The sequence below is a fragment of the Rattus norvegicus genome, chromosome 5 (assembly GCF_021556685.1).
Source record: "Rattus norvegicus strain SHRSP/BbbUtx chromosome 5, alternate assembly SHRSP_T2T, whole genome shotgun sequence".
In the NCBI taxonomy this organism is placed as follows: domain Eukaryota; kingdom Metazoa; phylum Chordata; class Mammalia; order Rodentia; family Muridae; genus Rattus; species Rattus norvegicus.
The window spans coordinates 151,423,253-151,443,521 of NC_141538.1; the positions used below are offsets into that span (position 1 = coordinate 151,423,253).

At 51.3% G+C, this 20,269-nt stretch overlaps 2 protein-coding genes across 7 annotated transcripts; one reads left to right on the forward strand and one right to left on the reverse strand.

The window, feature by feature from the left end:
• Positions 1-2,209: 2,209 nt before the first annotated feature.
• Positions 2,210-5,334, reverse strand: Gpr3 (G protein-coupled receptor 3). Its single transcript, NM_153727.2, has 2 exons — positions 5,215-5,334; positions 2,210-4,232 (listed from the first exon to the last, which is right to left on the reverse strand). The coding sequence occupies exon 2, from the start codon at positions 4,225-4,227 to the stop codon at positions 3,238-3,240; it is 990 nt and encodes a 329-aa protein (NP_714949.2). The 5' UTR covers positions 4,228-4,232; positions 5,215-5,334; the 3' UTR covers positions 2,210-3,237.
• On the forward strand, positions 4,928-18,358 carry Cd164l2 (CD164 molecule like 2). Of its 6 annotated transcripts, none has more exons than XR_015687437.1 (6): positions 4,928-5,105; positions 15,014-15,175; positions 15,273-15,344; positions 15,764-15,808; positions 17,394-17,538; positions 18,058-18,358. XR_015687437.1 is itself a non-coding variant. In XM_087659912.1 (6 exons), the coding sequence occupies exons 1-6, from the start codon at positions 5,694-5,696 to the stop codon at positions 18,062-18,064; spliced, it is 444 nt and encodes a 147-aa protein (XP_087516038.1). In that variant the 5' UTR covers positions 5,521-5,693; the 3' UTR covers positions 18,065-18,358. The 6 variants fall into 6 exon arrangements, 4 of the variants coding, with proteins under 4 accessions (XP_087516038.1, XP_087516039.1, XP_087516037.1 ...); XM_087659912.1 differs by lacking the exon at positions 4,928-5,105 and adding an exon at positions 5,521-5,706; XM_087659913.1 differs by lacking the exon at positions 4,928-5,105 and adding an exon at positions 5,521-5,706 and having other exon boundaries at positions 18,253-18,358.
• The last annotated feature ends 1,911 nt before the right edge of the window (positions 18,359-20,269 follow it).

The window sequence follows — 20,269 nt, forward strand, 5'->3', positions numbered from 1 at the left end:
TCCTTTGTAAGAGCAGTGTGTGTGCTCTTAATGGCTTAAGTCATCTCCTCTGCCCTAAGTGCAATCATTGAAAACCTTTTCTGGATCCTTACTAGACATTAATCTATCTTCAAGAATGTCAGTGAGTCGGTGATGCTTGTTACTGTTAGCTTCTGTAGCTCAGGGAAACCTCAAACTTGCAATCCCCCTGCCTCAGGAACTGGAATTACATAGTACTTTGGGATTTACAGGTATGTATCCCAATGCTCAACTTATTCTCAAAGCCTTCTCTCACCTCTCTGTGTTTTTTGTTTGTCTGTTTTTTGAAACAGGGTCGGTCTCATGTTGCCCAGGATAGCTTTGAACTTACAATGTAGTTGAGGCCAGCCTCAGTGCTGGGAATAGACACACCGCTACATCCAACATCCATCTTCTTCAAACACGGAGCATTTGCCCTGCTGCCGATGGGATGGCACTAGTGTATGAAATGTCGGACTTCCAGTTTGGCTGAGAGCAGGAGCTTGTCCAGTGAAGAGCTTCTCCCAGAGACTTTCCAAAAAGGTGAGGAGAAAGGACAGTCAAGGCTTGGCCAGAGCTAGTGGGCATCCCTCATTGTGTGCCTGGGAGTTGGACCCTGCGGCCAAGGTTCGGGAGGGGTCTTGAACTCCAGGAAAAAAGAGCCTGGGAAATGGAGATAGAACTGTGTCCCACAGGCCTGATGCACTGAGTTTGAACAAGATGCTCATCACAGGGCCTCAGTTTCTCTAGCTGTGTGACGGTAGAAATGTAAAGTGAGGGGGCTGGAGAGATGGCTCAGCGGTTAGGAGCACTGACTGCTCTTCCAGAGGTCCTGAGTTCAATTCCCAGCAACCACATGGTGGCTCACAACCATCTGTAATGGGATCCGATGCCCTCTTCTGCTGTGTCTGAAGACAGCTACAGTGTACTCATATACATAAAATAAATAAATAAATCTTAGAAAGGAAGAAAGAAAGAAAAAAAGAAAGGTAAAGTGAGCCTGAGATGGCTCGGTTCCTTTAGGCTGAGCTAGTCAGAGCTTCGTTATGTATGTATGTATGTATGTATGTATGCATGCATGCATTTTTTTGGGGAAGAGAGCCTTACCTAGCTAGCTGGCCTCAAAGTTGCTATGAGCTGAAGCTAGCCTTTAACTTCTTACCTTCCTTCCTTCCCTCCCCTAGTGTTGGGATTAGAGACCTGTACTGCCACACTTGCTTATTTTTCCAATTTATGTGAATGGGTGTTTTGTCTGCATGTGTATCTGGGCCCAGTAGAGTGTTGGATCCCCTGGAACTGGAGTTACAGGCAGTTGGGAGCCGCCATGTAGGTGGTGGGAACTGAACCCAGGTCCTTTGTAGAAGCAGCCAGTGCTCATAACCCTGTTTCTCCACCCTCACTTTATTTGTGTGTTGCTAGGCTTGGAGTCCAGAGTCCTTAGGCTGGCATTGCATAGCTGAGGCTGGCCTGGTCCCCATGATGCTCTGGCTTCTACCTCTCCAACACAGAGACTGTAGCTACGTACCACCCCAGCCCAGAGCTTCCCGATGCTGTCTTGCAGTGAGCACAGACTTCCTCCCTTCCTAAACCCAAACACTGCTATGTGGAGGTATTCTAAAATGTGAATAAATCCCAAATGTGGGCCACTGATCCTAAGGACATAAGGTAAGGTCCAGAAGGTTCTGAGCCCCAGGATAGAAAGAAAGAAAGAAAGAAAGAAAGAAAGAAAGAAAGGAAGGAAGAAAGAAGGAAAGAAAAAAAGTCATTGTCTAGGAGACTGAACACAGATTTTGGAAACAGATGTTCCAGGTCTGAACATTATCTTGTATTTCTAGCTGTTTTTGCATACATTTAAGGTGGAGACAATATAGTCTGTGCCAGTCATGCTGGGCAGGGCACATGCAGCATCCTTAGCACAATGTTGCCCAGAGGAAACACTGTTGGGAGGAACCTATTACTGTGAAGGGAACTTGCATGGTACAAACAGGTTCTGCATGCCTGAGCCCCGAATTGGTTACTATGGACAGGCTGTGGGGTACCTTCAAACTAGGAGTATCCTGGGTTCTTGTCCCTTGGTAGGGAGGTTCTTGTAAATTGATGTCCAGGGTTTGGTTCAAGGGATACTGACTTCCCAGATTCCTTAGCGGGTCCCCGCTATCATGGCTCAACTCCATCCACACTATTCATATGCACAAACACAAGTATTTACCAAAAAAAAACCATTTTTATTGAGTAGGGTTGGGGACTGAACAGGAATGCACTGGGGGCCATACCCCAATTGGCAGAGGGCTGGGGGGATACTGGCTCTGCCCCGCCTCCTCTCGGGCACCTCAGGGTAAGGCCTGGCCCCCAGGCCATGGCTGTGGCGCTGAAAGCCAGGCTGGAGTGGAGATGGGGGGGTGCGTTTTACAATCCCGACTGCCTCGCCGAGTTGCAATTCCCCCAAATGGCCACCAGAGGGAAGCCGGGCCTCAGCGCAGAGGAATTCTCGGTTGCTCAGGTGATGGCTTCTTAAAAAAATAAAAAACCAGAGGCTGGTGTGTTCCCCTTGCAAACCCGAGCAGTGCGGGCCTGGGGAGGAGGCTCTGGTTTCTATGATTTCTCTGATAAAAAATAAGCAAAAATAACAAAATACGTGTTTTCTCTTTTTCCATCCCCCACTCCAGGAACTGAGGTCAGAAACGGGGTCGTGGAGGCTGGGGATACCCTGGTATGAACTAGATTTCTAGGTGAGGGTCTCTTTCTTTTTCCCTTACCACCCATAATTTATAAATAAATAAATAAATAAACAATAAATATACCTTCTTTGTATGTCCATATATATAGATAAATCTTTCTCTCTCATCTAGGCAACTAAGTGATTAACCTCCGACTCCGGAGCTTCGAAAGTCAAAAGCAACAATGATCAAGGTCAAGTTTCTGGGAAGGAAGATCAAGGACTTGGAATGGTACTGTAAAATTCCCAGCATTCTGGAATTGCAAACCACTTTGGGCTGTGAGACATTTCTGAGTGGGACCCTGACCATCTGGAACATTCTAGAGCCATGCAGTCAGCTGGGCTCGGCCCCTGCAGGAATCTTGAACAAGATCCCAAAACACCCAATGTCCTAGAACTCCAGAACCAGCTGGGTCTTAAGGGCGTGGGACTGGGTGGGGGAGGGGTGGTTGGAACTAAGCCCTGGCGGACCTAACCTTCTGAAGTTCTACGGTAGTCAAAACCACAGATCCACCAGGATCAAACTAGACATCACTAGGGGACCGGGACCGGAATGGGATCTTGGAAGTAGAACAGCAGCAGCAGATGGCCCACAGCACCTTCTGCACGTCTTGGTTGCGGAAGGCGTAAATGACCGGGTTGATCATGGAGTTGTAAGTGGCAGGGAGCAGGGTAAGGTAGGTGTAGAGAGGAGGAGAGTTGGCGTCTCCCAGGAGGCAGTAGACAGTGAAGGGCAACCAACAGGCGGCAAAGGCGCCAAGCACCACGGCCAATGTGGCGATGCCCTTGCGGGTGGCCACGTAGTGGGAGGCAGGCAGCAGGTGTCGTTGGAGGGCGATCTGCTGGGCGTGGCGGCAAACAATGCGGCAGATCTGGGCATAGAGCTGTAGCATGATGCCAAACACCATGAAGAAGACGATGGCCAGAACCACCAGATGGTTCTTGGAGAGTGGATAGACTACGCCGCACGTGGTCAGGCCATCCCGGCAGTTCCAGGCCAGCACGGGAACCAGCCCCAGGCCCAGGGCACCCACCCACACCAAGGCCAGCATCACGTAGGTTCGAGTTACTGTTGTCTCTGAGTAGTAGGTGAGGGCGTTGTACAGGGAAAGGTAGCGGTCAACGGTGATGGCCAGCAGGCTGCCGATGCTGGCAGTAAAGGCCGTTGCTAGCACGCCAACCAGCACCAAGCTCATCTCTGGTGAGCCAATACAGAAGTCAGCAGCGAAGTGCAGGACCAGGCCCAGGCCTGCCAGCAGGTCTGCTACGGCCAAGCTGCCCACCAGCAGGAACATGGGGGCGCGGAAGGCAGGCGTGCCCACAATGATGGCCACCACCAGAGCATTCTCGCAGGACACCAGGGTGCCTGAGATGCACAGCACCACATCCCAGGCCCTGGGAGAGGGCAGCAGTGTAGCTGGGCCTGTAGGTTCCTCTGCTGGGTCTATGCTCACATTCACACTGCCTGAGCCGGCTGAGAACCAGGCCATGGATCTTCCTGCACCCCACATCATGGTACCTGTAGAAGAAAGGCCTTGTGAGATCCTGGCAGGCCTGCAATCTGACAGGAGGCCCTTGGAGAAAAGAAAAAAAAAAAAAATCCCTGGGGCTGGGGATTTAGCTCAGTGGTAGAGCGCTTACCTAGGAAGCGCAAGGCCGTGGGTTCGGTCCCCAGCTCCGAAAAAAAGAACCAAAAAAAAAAAAAAAAAAAAAAAGTGAATCAAAGCTTACCATAAGTGAAGGGGGGAGCACGGGATTCAAGGTGTTCCCTCAAAAGGCTCACGCCAACCAGCGTGATAGGGGAGGGAAACATGTCAAGAAAAAGAGCAGTCAGCTCCCTCCCATCAGAGATGATGACTTGGTTCCTGAAGCTCCCAGACCCCTCACGATTCGCAGCCTCAGGCTCCGCCCCCAGGCAAACCCGGTGCAGCTCCTTGCCAGCCCCCACTCGACATTCCTAGGGTAACTCCTGGGAACTCATTTCCCGTACACTCTCTACCAGACTTCTGACTCTGGACAGACGTCCCCCCCCCCCCCGACAGCCCCCCTTCTTCCTAACCACTGGGTCTGCGTGGCAGACACCCCCTGGTGGAAGCATGATTCCTAAGTCAGACCCCTCCTTCTGTCCGGACACCTAGATCTTGGGCCTGACTCCGCCTCCTGCCTTGGATAGCTGAAGCCCTAAATAAGACACCTCCCGCTACTCGGACACCCAGATGCTCGCCCCAGACACCTCCTGCTCTCTCAACCTCAGATGACCGCCCGTCCCTCCAGGGCCTCAAGTCCCGCAGGAATGCTTACCCTTTGCCGGGTCACCCCATCATACTACTCAAGCACCCGAACACTTGGGGAGCTGCCTGCTAATGTAGAATCTGCTTCTCCAGAGTCCCAGGTACGACCCCCGACCCTGAGCACCCGCAAGCAGCCTTCCGCCGGCCCGGCGTCCCTGCACGCTGTGTCCTCCCAGACTCCGGGTACCCGCAGCAGGGCCCACTACTCACCCGTGGCTCAGGACCGGGTGCGGCCGGGCCGCGGGGAGCCTCCACTCAGGTTCTGGCAGAGGAAGGTGTGTGCGGACCCCGAGAAGCCCCCGCGGCCGCGGGAGACGCGGCGTGAGTCACCCCGCCCCGCCCCGCCCCCGGCCACCGGTTTGGTGACGTCTGAAGCCCAGCAGACCAATGGACGCTGCGCGCTGGAGCGCAGCGCGTGCTGCGCGGCATAGTAATGAGGCCTCGCGCCGCCCGCTCCCCCATTCATAAAAAGTGACCGTGGCCGCGGCCCCGCCCCCTCCGGAGCCGGCTCTCTCTGTCCTTGACGCGGCGCCCTCTGCGGGTCGGGGGTTTTGGGGACGCTAGTGGGAGAGCCTTAAAAGAGGCCACAGAGGATGCGGGAAGAGGTCAAGGGATTGGGATAGTCTGCGGGGGTGATGAGTACCTTCGGTAGCAGAAACGAGCTGACACAAGACAGGTGATGGAGCGAAATGGGCGTCCCCGGTGAGGATGACAGGCTTTGCCTCTGATAGGGCCCTGGGGTGACGGTGACAGGAGCACGAGGGAGCAGGGAGGTGGGTGGCTGTGACGATATGAGCGTGGTGACAGGATCTTGGAGGATGGCGACTGTGGGACGTTGACGATAGAGAGGTGTAGGCCTTCTCAGGGCAGCCACAGCATTGTCAGGATGACTGCACCATGATGGAGCTCGGGGACCCTAGGGTGGCAGAAGTGGTGACAAGGCTTTGGAGATGAGTATTCAGGTGAAGGAACTTGAGGTCACTGTGACCCTGTCAAGTGTTAAAAGACTGAGGTGACAAAGCTAAATGAGGGCTGTGGGGTCCTGAAGTAAAGATCAAATGACTTGGTGAGTGGGCCCCAGAGTGAGGGAACAGGGTAGGAAGTCTGACTGGACGGGCGACCCAGCAGGTAAGTTGCTGTCAGGACCAATCCCGTGATGTTGGGGTTGAAATAAGGAGCTGGGTGACGTCACTTATGTGGGCCCAATAGCGTCCTCGCTGCACGGGAGGGTGCGCCTGGCAAGATTTCAAAACCTGAATTATTTATTCAAGGATCTGAAAAGCGGGGGTTGGTGGGGGGGTCACTTCCCCGAAGCAGGAGATAGGGAGCCGGGAAGAACTTGGAAGCAGGACTCGGCAGCTCCGTGCCTCTATGAGCACCCAGTTTTAGGTACCCAAGGGAGGTGGAACTGGAAGAAAACTTCCTCTTTCCCAGCTCTGCCAGCTTTATCCTTAGGGAAATGCCCCATCAGATCTAACCCTAGTGACCAACCCTGTCCTGCCTCCCTTTGATCTTCTCTGGAATGTTCGAGATTTTCAGAGGGTAATGGGAGTTAAGGGTCAGGCGTCCATCTGAGGCTGAGGAAAGAAGGCCAAGAGACAGGGAATACATCATACCCTCACAGAAGATATGACAGAACCTGGCTGGAGAGAATGGCACTTTTTTTTTTTTTTTTTTTGGTTCTTTTTTTGGAGCTGGGGACCGAACCCAGGGCCTTGCGCTTGCTAGGCAAGCGCTCTACCACTGAGCCAAATCCCCAACCCCCGGGAATGGCACATTTTGGGTCGGATATGGTGAGTTCATATGGTAGAGGTCAGGAGACTAGCTTCCAACCCTAATTCTTCCATTTCCTGTGACTTTGAGGCCCTGTCAGGCCCTCCGAGCCTATTTTTTTCATGTCTCACCTGCTGGGAACCGTTGGGGAGATGTGGCCCATTATCAGCATGGGTTGTATATTGGCTGTCAATGGTACATCTGGTCAGTAGAGGACAACGCAGGAGGGCACTAAGAAAATGAAGAATGGTCACAAGAAGCTATGCCTTTGAGGGACCAGGCTAGAGGAGGCTCTCCTGCTGCAGGATCTGTGTATGGACTCCTCCTTGGCTCCTTCAGAATGCTCCTTTTAGCCATTTCTTCCCTAAATGGGCTTCCTGACCTCTGTCACAGATGACCAACTAATCTCCCTCTCCTTCCCTCCTCTCCTGGTTATGTTCTACAGTGTGCAGAACTCCTACAACAAAATGCTCACCCAGGTTTCTTTTTCCTGTTTGCTTGGAGTCCGAGCCTGTCCCACTAAGCCTGTCACTGTCCCATGTGACAATAATGACTCGGTTTGGTTTGTGCTAGGGACAGTGCCTGATACGTAATTGGTATTCAATTACCATTATCTGTTGACTGATGGAAGGTAACAAGATCGGTCAAATAGAAAAACCGAGGGTTGGGGATTTAGCTCAGTGGTAGAGCGCTTGCCTAGGAAGCGCAAGGCCCTGGGTTTGGTCCCCAGCTCCGAAAAAAAGAACCAAAACAAAAAAAAAGAAAAAAAAAAAAAAAGAAAAACCGAGCGGGCAGAGGTACGTGCCTTTAATCCCAGCACTCAGGAGGCAGAAACAGGCAGATCTTGTGAGTTTGAGGCCAGTCTTGTCTACAGAGTGAGTTCCAGGACAGCCAGGGCTACACAGAGAAGCCCTGTCTCAAGACAGAAACACTCGAATGTGAGACCAGAGAGATAGCTCAATAATTAAAAGCATGTGTTGCTCTTCCAGAGGACCCAAGGGTGAGTCCCAGAACCCACGTGCTACCTCACTCGAATTAGAAAACAATAAAAAACATTTGTCAGGCAGTGGTGGTGCAAACAGATCTCTTGGGCTGGAGAGATAGTTTAGTGGTTAAGAGCACTGACTGCTCTTCCAGAGGTGCTGAGTTCAAATCCCAGCAACCACATGGTGGCTCACAACCATTATATATATATATATATATATATATATATATATATATATATATATATATAATCTTAAACAAGCAAACAAACAAAAAAATAGATCTCTTGAGTTTGAGGCCAACCTGATCTACAGAGTGAGTTTCAGGCCAGCCAGGGCTACACAGAGAAACCCTGTCTTAAAAAACAAACAAACAAACAAAACCCCAAAATACTCATATAATGATAAAATAATAAATATCTAAACATTAAACAAACCCAGAGAGAGAAAGAGAAACACAGAAAAAGTGACAGGCCTGATAGGGATGTGTCCAAGAGAGAAGGCAAGAGCATCATAGGACATCAGTACCCCAAGACTTGGATATCTACTCCTCCCTATTTTCAGTCAAGTCCCCAACAGAGCTCTGGTCTCAGAGAACAAGCAGAAACAAGGTGCTAGGGCGCTGGGATCAAAGCATAGATGAGAGATGCATGCTTTTCTGAGTGGCCATGAATTAGTCAGGGTTCTCTAGCGTCACAGAACGGATGGAATGTCTCTCTATATTGAGGGAATTTATTGTGATGACTTACAGTCTGCAGTCCAACTAACCCAACAATGGGCAGCTGTGGGCGGGAAGTCCAAGAGTCTAGTAATTGCTCAGTTCCAAAAGGCTAGTTGTTTCAGCTGGTCTTCTGTGGGAGTAGATTCCAACAGATGCACTGGCGAGTAAGAGCAAGCAGGAGACGAGAGAATCTTCCTTCTTCCAACGTCCTTATGTAGGTCTCTGGCAGAAGGTGTGACCCAGATTAAAGGTGTGTACACCACGCCTGGATTTGGGACTTGTTTTGTCTCAGGCTGACCTTGAACTCACAGATCTCCTTGCCTCAGTCTCCTGGGATTAAAGCTGTGCACTACCTTGCCTGGGCCTAAGCTTTTCATAGTCACTGTGCCTCAAGATCTCCATGCCAAGATCCAGGTCAGAAACTTGTGTCTCCCAGCCTCAAGATCTGGCTGGATCACAGGTGAGCCCTCCAATTCTGGATTGTAGTTCATTCCAGATATGGTCAAGATGACAACCAGGAATGGCCATTACAGGCTGTTTTAGAGTTCACTGATCTGCTGGTAAGGACTAGTCAGCAGGAATCGGGTTACTATCATCTTAGCATTCGGGAGGTAAAAAGGATCAGGAGTTTTGGGTCATCCTGCTTCATGAGACCCTGGACCAAATACATCACTACATGAGACCCTGGACCAAAATAAAAACAAACTGTCTTATCACTGTAGATCAAGTCTTTAAAGATGCTCCTGCTTGTCACTCCTCCAACTGGCCTTCTCCATTCTGTCATCCCTACAGCTGTGTGTGTGTGTGTGTGTGTGTGTGTGTGTGTGTGTGTGTGTGTGTGTGTCAGTGTCCGAGCGCACGCATGCGCACAAGACAAAGTTTCTCTCTGGTTGTCTTGGAACTCATTCTGTACACCAGACTGTTCTGGAACTCAAAGATCCACCTGCCTCTGCCTCCTGAGTGCTAGGAATAAAGGTGTGCACCCACACCGACCACCAGCTATTTCCTTTTTAAAAAAGGATTTCTATGGACTGGAGAGATGGTTCAACAGTTAAGAACACTGACTGCTCTTCCAGAGGATTTCGGGGATTTAGCTCAGCGGTAGAGCGCTTGCCTAGCAAGCACAAGGCCCTGGGTTCGGTCCCCAGCTCCGAAAAAAAGAAAGCAGAAAAAAAAAAAAGAACACTGACTGCTCTTCCAGAGGTTCTGAGTTCAATTCCCAGCAACCACATGGTGGCTCACAACCATCTGTAATGGGATCCGATGCCCTCTTCTGGTGTGTCTGAAGAGAGCGACAGTGTGCTCATATAAAAAGCATTTTTCTTTTTAATTGTGTTGACTTATGCATTTCTAGGTTGAGGGTGCACCATGAACGTGCTTACACAGGCCAGAAGATGGGATCAAATCCCTCAGCGCTAGTGTTCTGGAGCGAGAGCTTCCGGAAATGGGTGCTGAGTCCTTTAGCAGGGTAGTAAGTGTTCATAACTACGGAGCCGTTTCTCCAGCGCTCACTCCCCACTCCCTGACCCCAGCCGTTTTCTCGAGATCTCCAGTCTATACAAGCCATATATCCTGCAATCTGTTTTTGTATTAATTTCTCCTTACAGAATAATTGTAAACTCCACCCAAGCAATCTGTGTCCCCCATGGTGCCCCCCAACATCCCACCACCAAAATAGGTTCTGAATCTAAATATAAAGATGGCATCCTGAGAGATCTTGGACATTTGGGTTAGTTTTCTTCAAATTTCTGTCTAGTGACAGTTATCATCCTACAATGAGGACATTTAAGGACTACTGAAGTAAGCAGATGGCTGTGAATTTCCTTATTTTCACGTCACCATGTTCTTTATGGTGAGGGTCACTTCTCACTGCCAAGGAGGGAGCGTGTGAGAGTATTTCTAACTTGAGAACCCTTGGAGACTCGGGCTGAGTAAGGCAATAGATTTTCACATGTGTGCTCTCTCAGGCACCAAAGAGTATGTGTGTGAGAGAGACAGAGACACAGACAGGGAGACAAAGACAGAGACAAAGACAGAGGGGCAGAGACAGAGATGAGACACCCTGTAGCCCAGACTGGCCTCAGACTTGCGGGAATCCTCCTCGGCTAAGATTATAGGTGTGAGCCACCATGTCTGGCTGGGGTCACCTCTTCTCCTCTGCTCTCTCCTTCCTGAGACTTCCTGTCCAGGGGAAGTGCAGCCTTTTCTCAGGCCCTCTTGTCTCTGTCTCCCTATGCCCACCTCACCCCACCCCACCCCACCCCGCCACCCTCACCCCCACCCCACACCAACACATGCCAATTTTTCCCACCAACAACCCTACAAAGTTACAGGGTAGATCCCACATTTCATAGAAGTCAAGGGACTTTCCCAAAAACACACCGCGAGTGGCAGAATTGGAGAGTGAAGCTGTAGTCAAGCACAGGGTATTTAAATAGACAGCGTCCTCTCCCCAAGAGGGGCTTCTTACCGACAAACATGCAGTTCCTCATGTGACCACTAGATGGCCGTGGGCGTTCCTGCCAGGTGAATTTTTTTTTTTTTTTTTTTTTTTGGTGACAGGGTCTCAAGCAGCCAAGGGCTGACCTCCAACTCGAACTTCCTTCTCCACCTCTCCAGAGTGCTGGTGTCACAGACATTCACCATATGTGGTTTTATTTGGTGAAGGGACCAGACCCAGGCTTCCTGCTTGCTAAACAACACTCCGCCATGTGAACTTAGGCACACACACTGCGGGAGCATGCAGACCAGGGAACAAATGGGCAGTTAATTATGCATTGGATGCTGGCTCTGAAGGAGAGCAGGCACGTGCATGGAGAATAACTAGAGGAGGTCTTTTCCGCAGAGAGATTAAGAAATGAGTCACACTTGCTGAAGGAACGAGGTGAGTTTGAGTTTCCTGAACAGGGCACAGGGAGTAGACAGTCCCCCCTCAGGAAGGGAAGGGTGTGAGGACCAGAGAGGAGGCTGATAAACAGAAGAGTGAGTGAGGGGCTGAGCCCAGAAGCATCAGGAGAGACTCAGTGGGTGATGGAGGGCCATGAACTGGAAGGCACTGGTGGGGTTGATCGGGGTCACAGGACCTGGGGTGGTTTTGTTTCCAAGGGTCATTCTCAGTGGTGGCCCAAAGGATTACGTAGCTAGACAGATGAAGACCTGGGAAAAGACAGAAGGATGACCTGTTAACTTGGAAGTGAGATATGACAGTGAAAACCGGAAACAAGCAAGATCAGGCCAGAGTCAGGAATCCAAGGGTTCTGCTTGCTAGGGGAAAGTCAGCGGACAAGCTGCTAAGTGGAGGAGATGTGGACTTCTGTGTGAAGGGAGGGGCTGTTGGGCCAGGGCCCCAGAGACATGGGGGATTGATTGAGTCTGAGGACTTTGTTTTGTTTTTGAGACAGTATTTCTTTGTGTGGCCCAGGTAGTCCTGGAACTTGTTCTGTAGGTCAGGCTGGCCTCGAACTCAGAGATCTACCTGTCTCTGCCTCCTGAATGCCGATTAAAGGCCCATATCAACACTGCCCGGCTGAGTCTGAAGATTTTAACTGGGGGGCAAGCGCTGGGGTGCAAACAGAGCACTGAGCTCCAACCTGGTCGGTGTTTGGCAGTGAGGAGCACAGAAACTGGGGCTTTCCTGTGTGGAGGACAGGAAATACAGGCCCGACAGTACTTAGATGGAGGTGCACCGGAAACAGCCCTCCCCCCACCCAGTCTCAGCTGACGTGTAACTTCCCCTGAGCAGCTGCGAATGGAGGTGACAGCTCATGCCAGGGGGCAGTTGTGGACATTAGCTGAGTAGCTCTGGTTAGAATATATATTTACGGGGCTGGGGATTTAGCTCAGTGGTAGAGCACTTGCCTAGCAAGTGCAAGGCCCTGGGTTCGGTCCCCAGCTCCGGAAAAAAAGAAAAAAAAAAAAAAAAAAAGAAAGAAAGAAAGAAAGAATATATATTTACATCTTGATGGTAGGAGGGAGTTACTGGGGGCTGGAAAGATGGCGCAGTGGTTACCCTTCCTGAGGAGGTCAGAATTGATTCCCCAATAGCCACACAGAGGCTCACACCCCTTTATAGATCTTTTCATTGCTGTTTTGAGACAGGATTTCTCCATGTCGCTATCTTGGAATTCTCTACGTAGACCAGGCTGGCCTCGGACTTACAGAGATCTATGTTCTTCCCACGTGCTTGGCTTAAAGGCCCAACTAACCTTTTATAACTCGAGTTCCAGGGGACCAATACCCTCTTCTGGCCTCTGAGGACACCACATGGTGCACAGACATAAATGCAGACTTAACGCTTGTATCCCTAAAACAAAGTAAATTTAAAAATTTTAATTAAAAAGGGGGGAGGGCGGGTTACTGATCATTACAGGGAGTCAGCCGCAGGACTGGTGTGGAGGTGGGGATTAGCGATTGATTGGCTACTGTTGTTGCTGTGAGGTTACATACAGGGCCATGGGATGAGAAGCAAGTTCTGTACTATTGAGCTACACCTCCAGCCAAGGGTATCATTGATATAGCCAAGTTGGCTTAAACTCTACAACCCTCCTGCCCCAGCCTCCCAAGTGCTGGGTGACAGATATCTGTTCCTTCGGTGGTCTTTCTAGTTTTATTATTATTATTTTTTTTAATGAATACGAGTGGATATTTTACCCGAACATATTTCTGTGCACCACTCTTATGCCTGGTGTCCGTGGAAGCCAGAGGGTGGTGGCCGCTGGATCCTCTGGGACTAGATATTTGTAGGCTGTCCCCAAACTCACAGAGATCTGACTACCTCTGTCTCTGGAGTGCTGGGATTAAAGGCATGTGCCACTATGCCAGGTTAACACCTTTTCCCCGGGTTTTAAGGCAGGGGATTCATTAGCCTAGGTTGGTTCTAACTCCCTCTGTAGCAAAGGACAATCTTCTTTTTTTTTTTTTTTTTTTTTTTTTCCGGAGCTGGGGATCGAACCCAGGGCCTTGTGCCTGCTAGGCAAGCGCTCTACTGCTGAGCTAAATCCCCAACCGCAAAGGACAACCTTAAACTTCGGATTCCACTGTTTCTAGCACCCAAGCGCTGGGACTGCACGCACAAACTTCGAGTCTGGTTTATGCAGTGTTAGGGATCAGGCCCAGGCCTTTAAGCATGCTAGCCAAGCATTCTACCAAAGGAGCCACATCCCTGGCCTTACTTGTCTCCAGCCCGAGACAGGGTTAAAAACAGTCCCTAGGGGCTGGAGAGATGGCTCAGCAGTTAAGAGCACTGGCTGCTTTTCCAAAGGTCCGGAGTTTACTTCCCAGCACCCACATGGTGGCTCACAACCATCTGTAATGAGATCTGATGCCCTCTTCTGGTGTGTCTGAAAACAGCTACAAGTTTTATGTACTCATACATAAAACGAATAAATAAGTGTTTAAATAAAAAACAGTTTCTAGGGCTTAGAATGGGTCCTCAAACTCCCTAACCTTGGGACTCTTTATTACAGTTCATCTTTCGGTGACCTCCCCCCCACAACCATAAAATTACTTTGTAATTTTGCTACCGTCGTGAATCATAATGTAAATAAGTTTTTGAGATAACGGTTCGTCTAAGCGGTCACGGCCCATAGGTTGTGAATCAGTAGCGTTTAGGTGGTGACATACACCTTTAATCCCAGCACTGGTTTACAGGACAGCCAGAGCTGTGTACAGTGATTCCCTAAAAGCTCACCAAAACACAGTTGCTATGTTGACAAGGCCTAGTCTCACAGAGGTCCTCCCACCTTGAAGGTGGCCCTCAGTGACCAGGTGGCACTAATCATAAACCCACCCCCTTTGTTCAGGCCCCGCCTTCAATCGCAGAACACAGCCACGCCTCTTGGCCGCTCTTCTCTGGCTCCACCCAGAGCCAAGCTCTACCTGGACCCTCCCAGCGGACCAACCCACTAGCCACACCCACAAGGCAACCACGCTCCAGCCTGACCACGCCCCCGTTGCCCAGGTCTGGCTCTGGCTAGCTGGGCGATTAGAGTCAAGAAAGGACGCGCCACCCCAGCTGTCCGCCGACCCCCAGTCCCGGCCCCCGCGCCCATGGCCGCACCCGGACCCCGCGCCTTGCGTGCTGCACTCTGCGGCGGTTGTTGTTGCCTCCTCCTGTGTGCCCAGCTGGTTCTAGCTGGTAATGCTGAGCAGGGTCTGACCAGGGGGCCTGGCAGGTGGAACCGGTAGCTTACTTTAGCTTCTGGTTTCAGCACATCTAGACTTGTGGGAGGGAACGTTTTCGACCTCTTCAGCACTCCAGGGCTGCGTTAAGACCATAGAGCTTATTTATATGTTCCAGGGGTGGGAAACTAGGAGGCTTAGGTAAGTGTGGAGGTCACCCCTCAGAACTGCAGGAATATGTTTAGAAAGAGGCTGGAGGTTGGCGGTGCAGCTCGGTTAGTGTAACCAGGCCTTGGGGAAGCTCGAGGCCTGTGCAGAGGTTCCGGTCTTTGTATTGGGAGAGGTACTGTAGCTTGGCGCCTGTCTTTCTGCTGCTTTCTTCCCATTCGCACCCCCCCCCCCACACTCTCAGGTAAAGGAGCTCGTGGCTTTGGGCGGGGAGCCCTGCTCCACCTGAACATCTGGCCTGCTGCCCATGGGGGCTGCAAACACTTGGGACACTGTGAACGCTGTGTGGACAGAGCCCACAACTCCTCCATTTGTGTCTGGCAACAATGTGGACCAGAGGAGCCAGGTATATAGTTGAGCCCTCCCTGAGAGCATCCCCACCCCCACCCCCACCCCCATCCAACTTTCTCCCCAAACCTCTTCTCTGTTCCTTCCCCCACCAGGACACTGTGTGGCCCACACTGAGGTGGTCAAGGAGGGTTGCTCTGTCTATAACCACTCAGAGTCATGCCCAGGTAAGTTAAGCCTACATGAAGGGAGAGGAGTGAGATGTCTCTCAGGAAGTGAACTGCACCCACGAACTGCTGGCTCCTTGTCCAGGAACAGTTGTATCGTGCCCTGACTGGTATCATAGCCTGTAATTTGGTCCAGTGTGCCTGGGAGTTTGTAGGATCTGGCAACTCCTCTGAAGCAAGGCATCTGAAGTGAGGTCTTTGGAATGGAGGGGTCTTCCTGAAGCAGGCGGCGTTAGAGACAGACAGACAGACAGGCCCTTGTAGGTTGAGACAGCACAGCTAGGGGAGGAGACAGGGTGACTAGGCTTGTATGGGGCAGGGTTGTGATCTGAACAGTAAGTGGGTCCAGCTACTGGCCCAGGCTTGGGGTTCCTTAGAGTGAGGAGAGGTGTTTTATTGTGGACTCCCTGTCTCCTCAGCTTCCCACCATCATTCCACCGAGGAACCGAAGACAAGTACGACAGGTAGGGTCTTCCCCAGGGAATGGGGGAAGGACAGCTGCAGAAGGGAAAAGCAGCTTGAGGCACGGTACTGACGCGAATGCCCCATGACCCCAGGCCTCGGTTCCCTCCCAGTGTGTTTTTACACTTGTAAGATGGGTTGGACAGAGACTTGCCCCACAGTGCCCTGAGGACTCATGAGGCTGTGGAAGGCCTAGTTAGTGAAGCCACATTGAAAGCAGTCAGGAAAGGGTAGCTTCCCTCCCCATTGGTTCTAAGAACTCAGGGTGACTCCCTCCAGATCCATGCTTGGAGCTGAGGAGGTGCAGCTCCAGTTGCTAAGAGATGCTCTCATTGATCATCTGTTGCAAGCTGAGGTCTCCAAAGTGGGTTCCCAGCAGAGCTGGGAAGGAACCCCATCTGTCTCTAGGTCCCCACAGTCCCGCTTTGAGGCCTGGAGGTCACTAAACTTAGCCAGGATGGCTGAAGAGGCTGTTGGTTAATTAAAGCCGGAAACTGATCTTAGGGAATAAATTATTGATGGCTCAGCTCCCTCTGCCTGAGCCCCAGATCTGCCATGCCCAGCTCACATCTTCCCTTTCTGTCCCCTTCCCTCAGCAGCATCCTCTGCAGCTGAGCTTCAGCCAGTGCCTTCCCATTTCCTGTTCTTAGATCCTGCACCATCTATGTCCTCTGGAGAGGAGACCTATCCTCAGTTGGGCCTCTTGTCCATTGTCCCAGAATGATCTTTCCCTCCCCAGTGTTTCCTGCCCTGGGCACCTGGCCCAGGGCCTGAAATCAAATCCCTGGTCAGAATTGATGGGTACATCTGGTAACCACCGACGCCTAGACTACTGGCTGCAGCGCTGTGACCCTGCCCTACAAAGGGGGAAGGGCAGAGGGGAAGGGCAGGGAGCCAGCCAGGTCTGGCCCACAGTCTAGTCTTCACTAGCTGGCTCAGTAGGGTGCTGGCCTTTCCCCTGATCCTTGCTTTCTTGGTGAAGGTTCCAAGCTTAGAAGTCCAAAGGACCAAGTCATCTTACCTGTGCTTCAAGCCCGATGCCCTTAGCTGGAAGAGGGTCTGGTGACTGAACTCAAGGTCCAGTCTACTGAGCTAGCCACGGACAGGGAGGGTGCACGAGCACTTGGTCACTGTTTGTGCCATGTAACCAGGAGGCCCAGAGAGGGTGTGTGTGACATAAGGTTATGGAACAACTCAGGGACAAGGTCCCCCTTCCCCAGCCTCAACTATCCCTTCTACCTGCTTGCAGGGATTGAAGGGCCTGAAAAATACTGCGCTCTCTCTCTCTCTCTCTCTCTCTCTCTCTCTCTCTCTCTCTCTCTCTCTCTCTCTCTCTCTCTCTGTGTGTGTGTGTGTGTGTGTGTGTGTGTGTGTGTGTGTGTGTGTTACTGTAGGGATTGAACCTAAGGCCTCACTAGACTAAGTAAGGGCTTCACCACTTAGCTGAATTCCCCAGCCCCACAGCTGGACCTTGGAGCATGGTAGCCTAGGCCGCATCTTGAGGGCTAAAGCCTCAAGGCATCAGCTGTGGGATGAGTCTGGGATCTCGGCGGCCTATGGTAACCTCCACTCTACCTCATTCTACAGGGAGTCCCCCCATCCCTGAAGACCACAGCCCAGGTTTTGATGGAGCCAGCTTTATCGGGGGCATTGTGCTGGTACTGAGCCTGCAGGCGACAGCTTTCTTTGTGCTACGCTTCCTCAAGGCCAAGGACAGCACTTACCAGACGCTGTGAGTACACGGCCAGCCCAGAGCAGAGGCTGGCTGCATTCCCTACACCTCCTGCCTGGCAACCGTCTTCCATGGGGTGGTCCTAAGGATAGTGACTCCCCTCCAACATCCTCCCACCCCCATGGAAGCCATGCCTCTTCTGTCTCTATCTGAGGTTACCCCTGCCAGATGTTGGGTGGGACCTGGTCTCAGCCCTCAGAGTTCAGTGTCTGAGAGTCCAGCTGAGCCTTCTGTGTCTTTGTCTCCTCACGCTGCCAGCAGGGAAGAGAACCAGTAGGTGATGGCCCCAGGCCAGTCTTCAGCCCGCTGCAGCCCTGGGCAGCAGCTAGGGCCGTGTGCACAGTGTGGTTTTCTCTGAGGAAGGGGCTGGGCAAGGCTTCTGTGTGCCTGCTGTGTGTGCCGTGGGACCAGTTGTGCAGCCTGCATTAAAGCGTTTGTTCTTCCAGCTGTGCCTGCTCTCTGGAAAGTGGGTTGCGGGGATCCTCGCCTCTGAGTGTTCTCTCTGTCTGGCTTCCACAGAATCTGACCCCAGTGGTCCTGGCTCCACCTTGAAAGGACAGAGGACTCAGAGGCTACCCTCTTGGTTGCCTTATGGGCACTGGGGGTGGGACAAACTTTGGCCACCAGTTTCTGGTTCCTGTAGGCACAGGGCATCAAGCAGGTTTAGCGCTGATGACTGACTGACATGTCCTCTCCTGGGCCTGGCACCTGCAGCTGAAAGCCTCCTTCAACCACCTCACGACTCATCCAGAAGCTGCTGCCTCTTCCCACCAACCCACTCTGGGGTCTACCCTCAAATAAAGGACACGTTTCCACCCCATGAGGTCTGACCTGTGTCTTGGGCTGTGTGTGAATTGGATGGGGTGAGGGAGAAGTTTCTGTCTAGTATTGTTGTGCACCCCCTTTAAGATAGTTTCAAGTTGGGGGGTGGCAGCAAGATGGCCCAGTGGGTAAAGAGGCTTACTGTGCAACCCCGACAACCTGAGTCCAATCCCCAGAACCCACATAGTGGAAGGAGAGAACCGAACTGATTCCTCCAAGTTGTCCCCTGATCTTCATACATGGATACACCAGAGCCCCAAATAAATATTAAAATTATTTAAATTTTAAAAAGATAGTTTAGGGGTATTGGGGATTTAGCTCAGTGGTAGAGCGTTTGCCTAGCAAGCTCAAGGCTCTGGGTTGGGTCCTCAGCTTCAAAAGAAAGAGAAAGATATTTTAGGGATTGGGAAGGTGGCTCTGAAGTTAAGATCATGCACTCACTGTTCTGGAAAAGGACCCCAGTTTAATAGCTAACACTCATGCTAGACAGCTTACAACCATGTATGACTCCAGCTCCAGGGTGATCACACACTTCTGGGCTCTGCAGGCACCTGCATTCCTGTGTTGTCTACCTGGACACGTACATACACATAATTAAAAATTAAAATCTTTTCTTAAAGATATTTTTAAGCTAGGCCTCAGGAGTCAGTTGTGTGTGGGGGGGTGTCTAGCACTCGGGATCAAGAGGAGTTCAAGGCCAGCCACAGGTACACAGCAAGTCCTAGGATACCCTTGACTACATAAGATTCCGCCTCAAAAGAAAAATTATTTTCAAGCCAGGCACTGTGGCGCGTACCTGTCACGTCAGCCTTCCGTAGGTAGAAATAGGAGGGCCAGGAGTTCAAGGTCGTTATCATTTATAGTGAGGAAGCAAGCGACAGAGTGCAAGGCTAGCCCAAATTACAAGAGACCTCATCTTAAAATATCAAAAGAATCACAACAAAAAAGGGATTTCATCTGGCATTTCTTTTTCTCAGGTTAATTTTTATTTGTGTGTGTGTGTGTGTGTGTGTGTGTGTGTGTGTGTGTGTAGCATGTGTGGTGTATGTATGTACTAGCAAGCATATGAGTGTTTGGCATGGGGACAGCGTACCAGCGTGTGGTTCATATGAGCATCCAGGAGCCATCGAGGGATGTAAGGTGTCCCCTTTATGTTTTCCCTCTTACTCCTGTGAGGCACGGTCTCTCACGGAACGGGAAGCTTGACATTTCGGCTAGCTGGTTGGCCAGGTACCTCCTGGAACCCGCCTCTGTCTGCACATCCCTGCCCTGGGGTAGCTCAGGCATTCCTTGCTTTTTACATGGGTGCTGGAGGTTCAAACTCAGAGTCTCATGTTTACACAGCAATGGTTCTTACCCACTGAGTCACCTCCCCAGCCCTGGGTGGTGTTTCCGACCCTCTCTTTGAGGAAGAGTATAGACTCTCTCAGTTGCTGGAGAGGCCGGGCTGGTGTTAGAGTCTATGATTCCTGACTCTAGCGTGAGCAGAACATCAGGATTCCCTTCTGGAAGCTTCTGCTGCCCCTAAAATTAAGCATCTGCCCCAAAGCTGGGGGTGGGTGGTGGGGGCAGGGCTCTTGAGACTCTAGCAGGCAGAAGACCTCTCCGACTGATGACGTGAGGTCCTGGCCCTGTACTTGCTGCCAGATCTGTATTTGGGTCTTATTTAGAACATTGTGTCCCAGCTGTGCCAGGAGGTTGCAACTCAGCCAGTGCCAACTCAAGCAAGGAATTTCACAGCTGTGAGCCTCAGTGTCCTTATCTGCAAAGTGGGGACAGCACCTTGGTTAGATGTGGAAAAGCTCAGAGCAGGTGGAGGTGACCCATTTCTCTCCAGAGCAGCCGTCTCTGCCTTCCTATCCCATGCTCCCAAGGGGGCCTCCGGCTGCTACCTGGCCTTGGGGTTTAT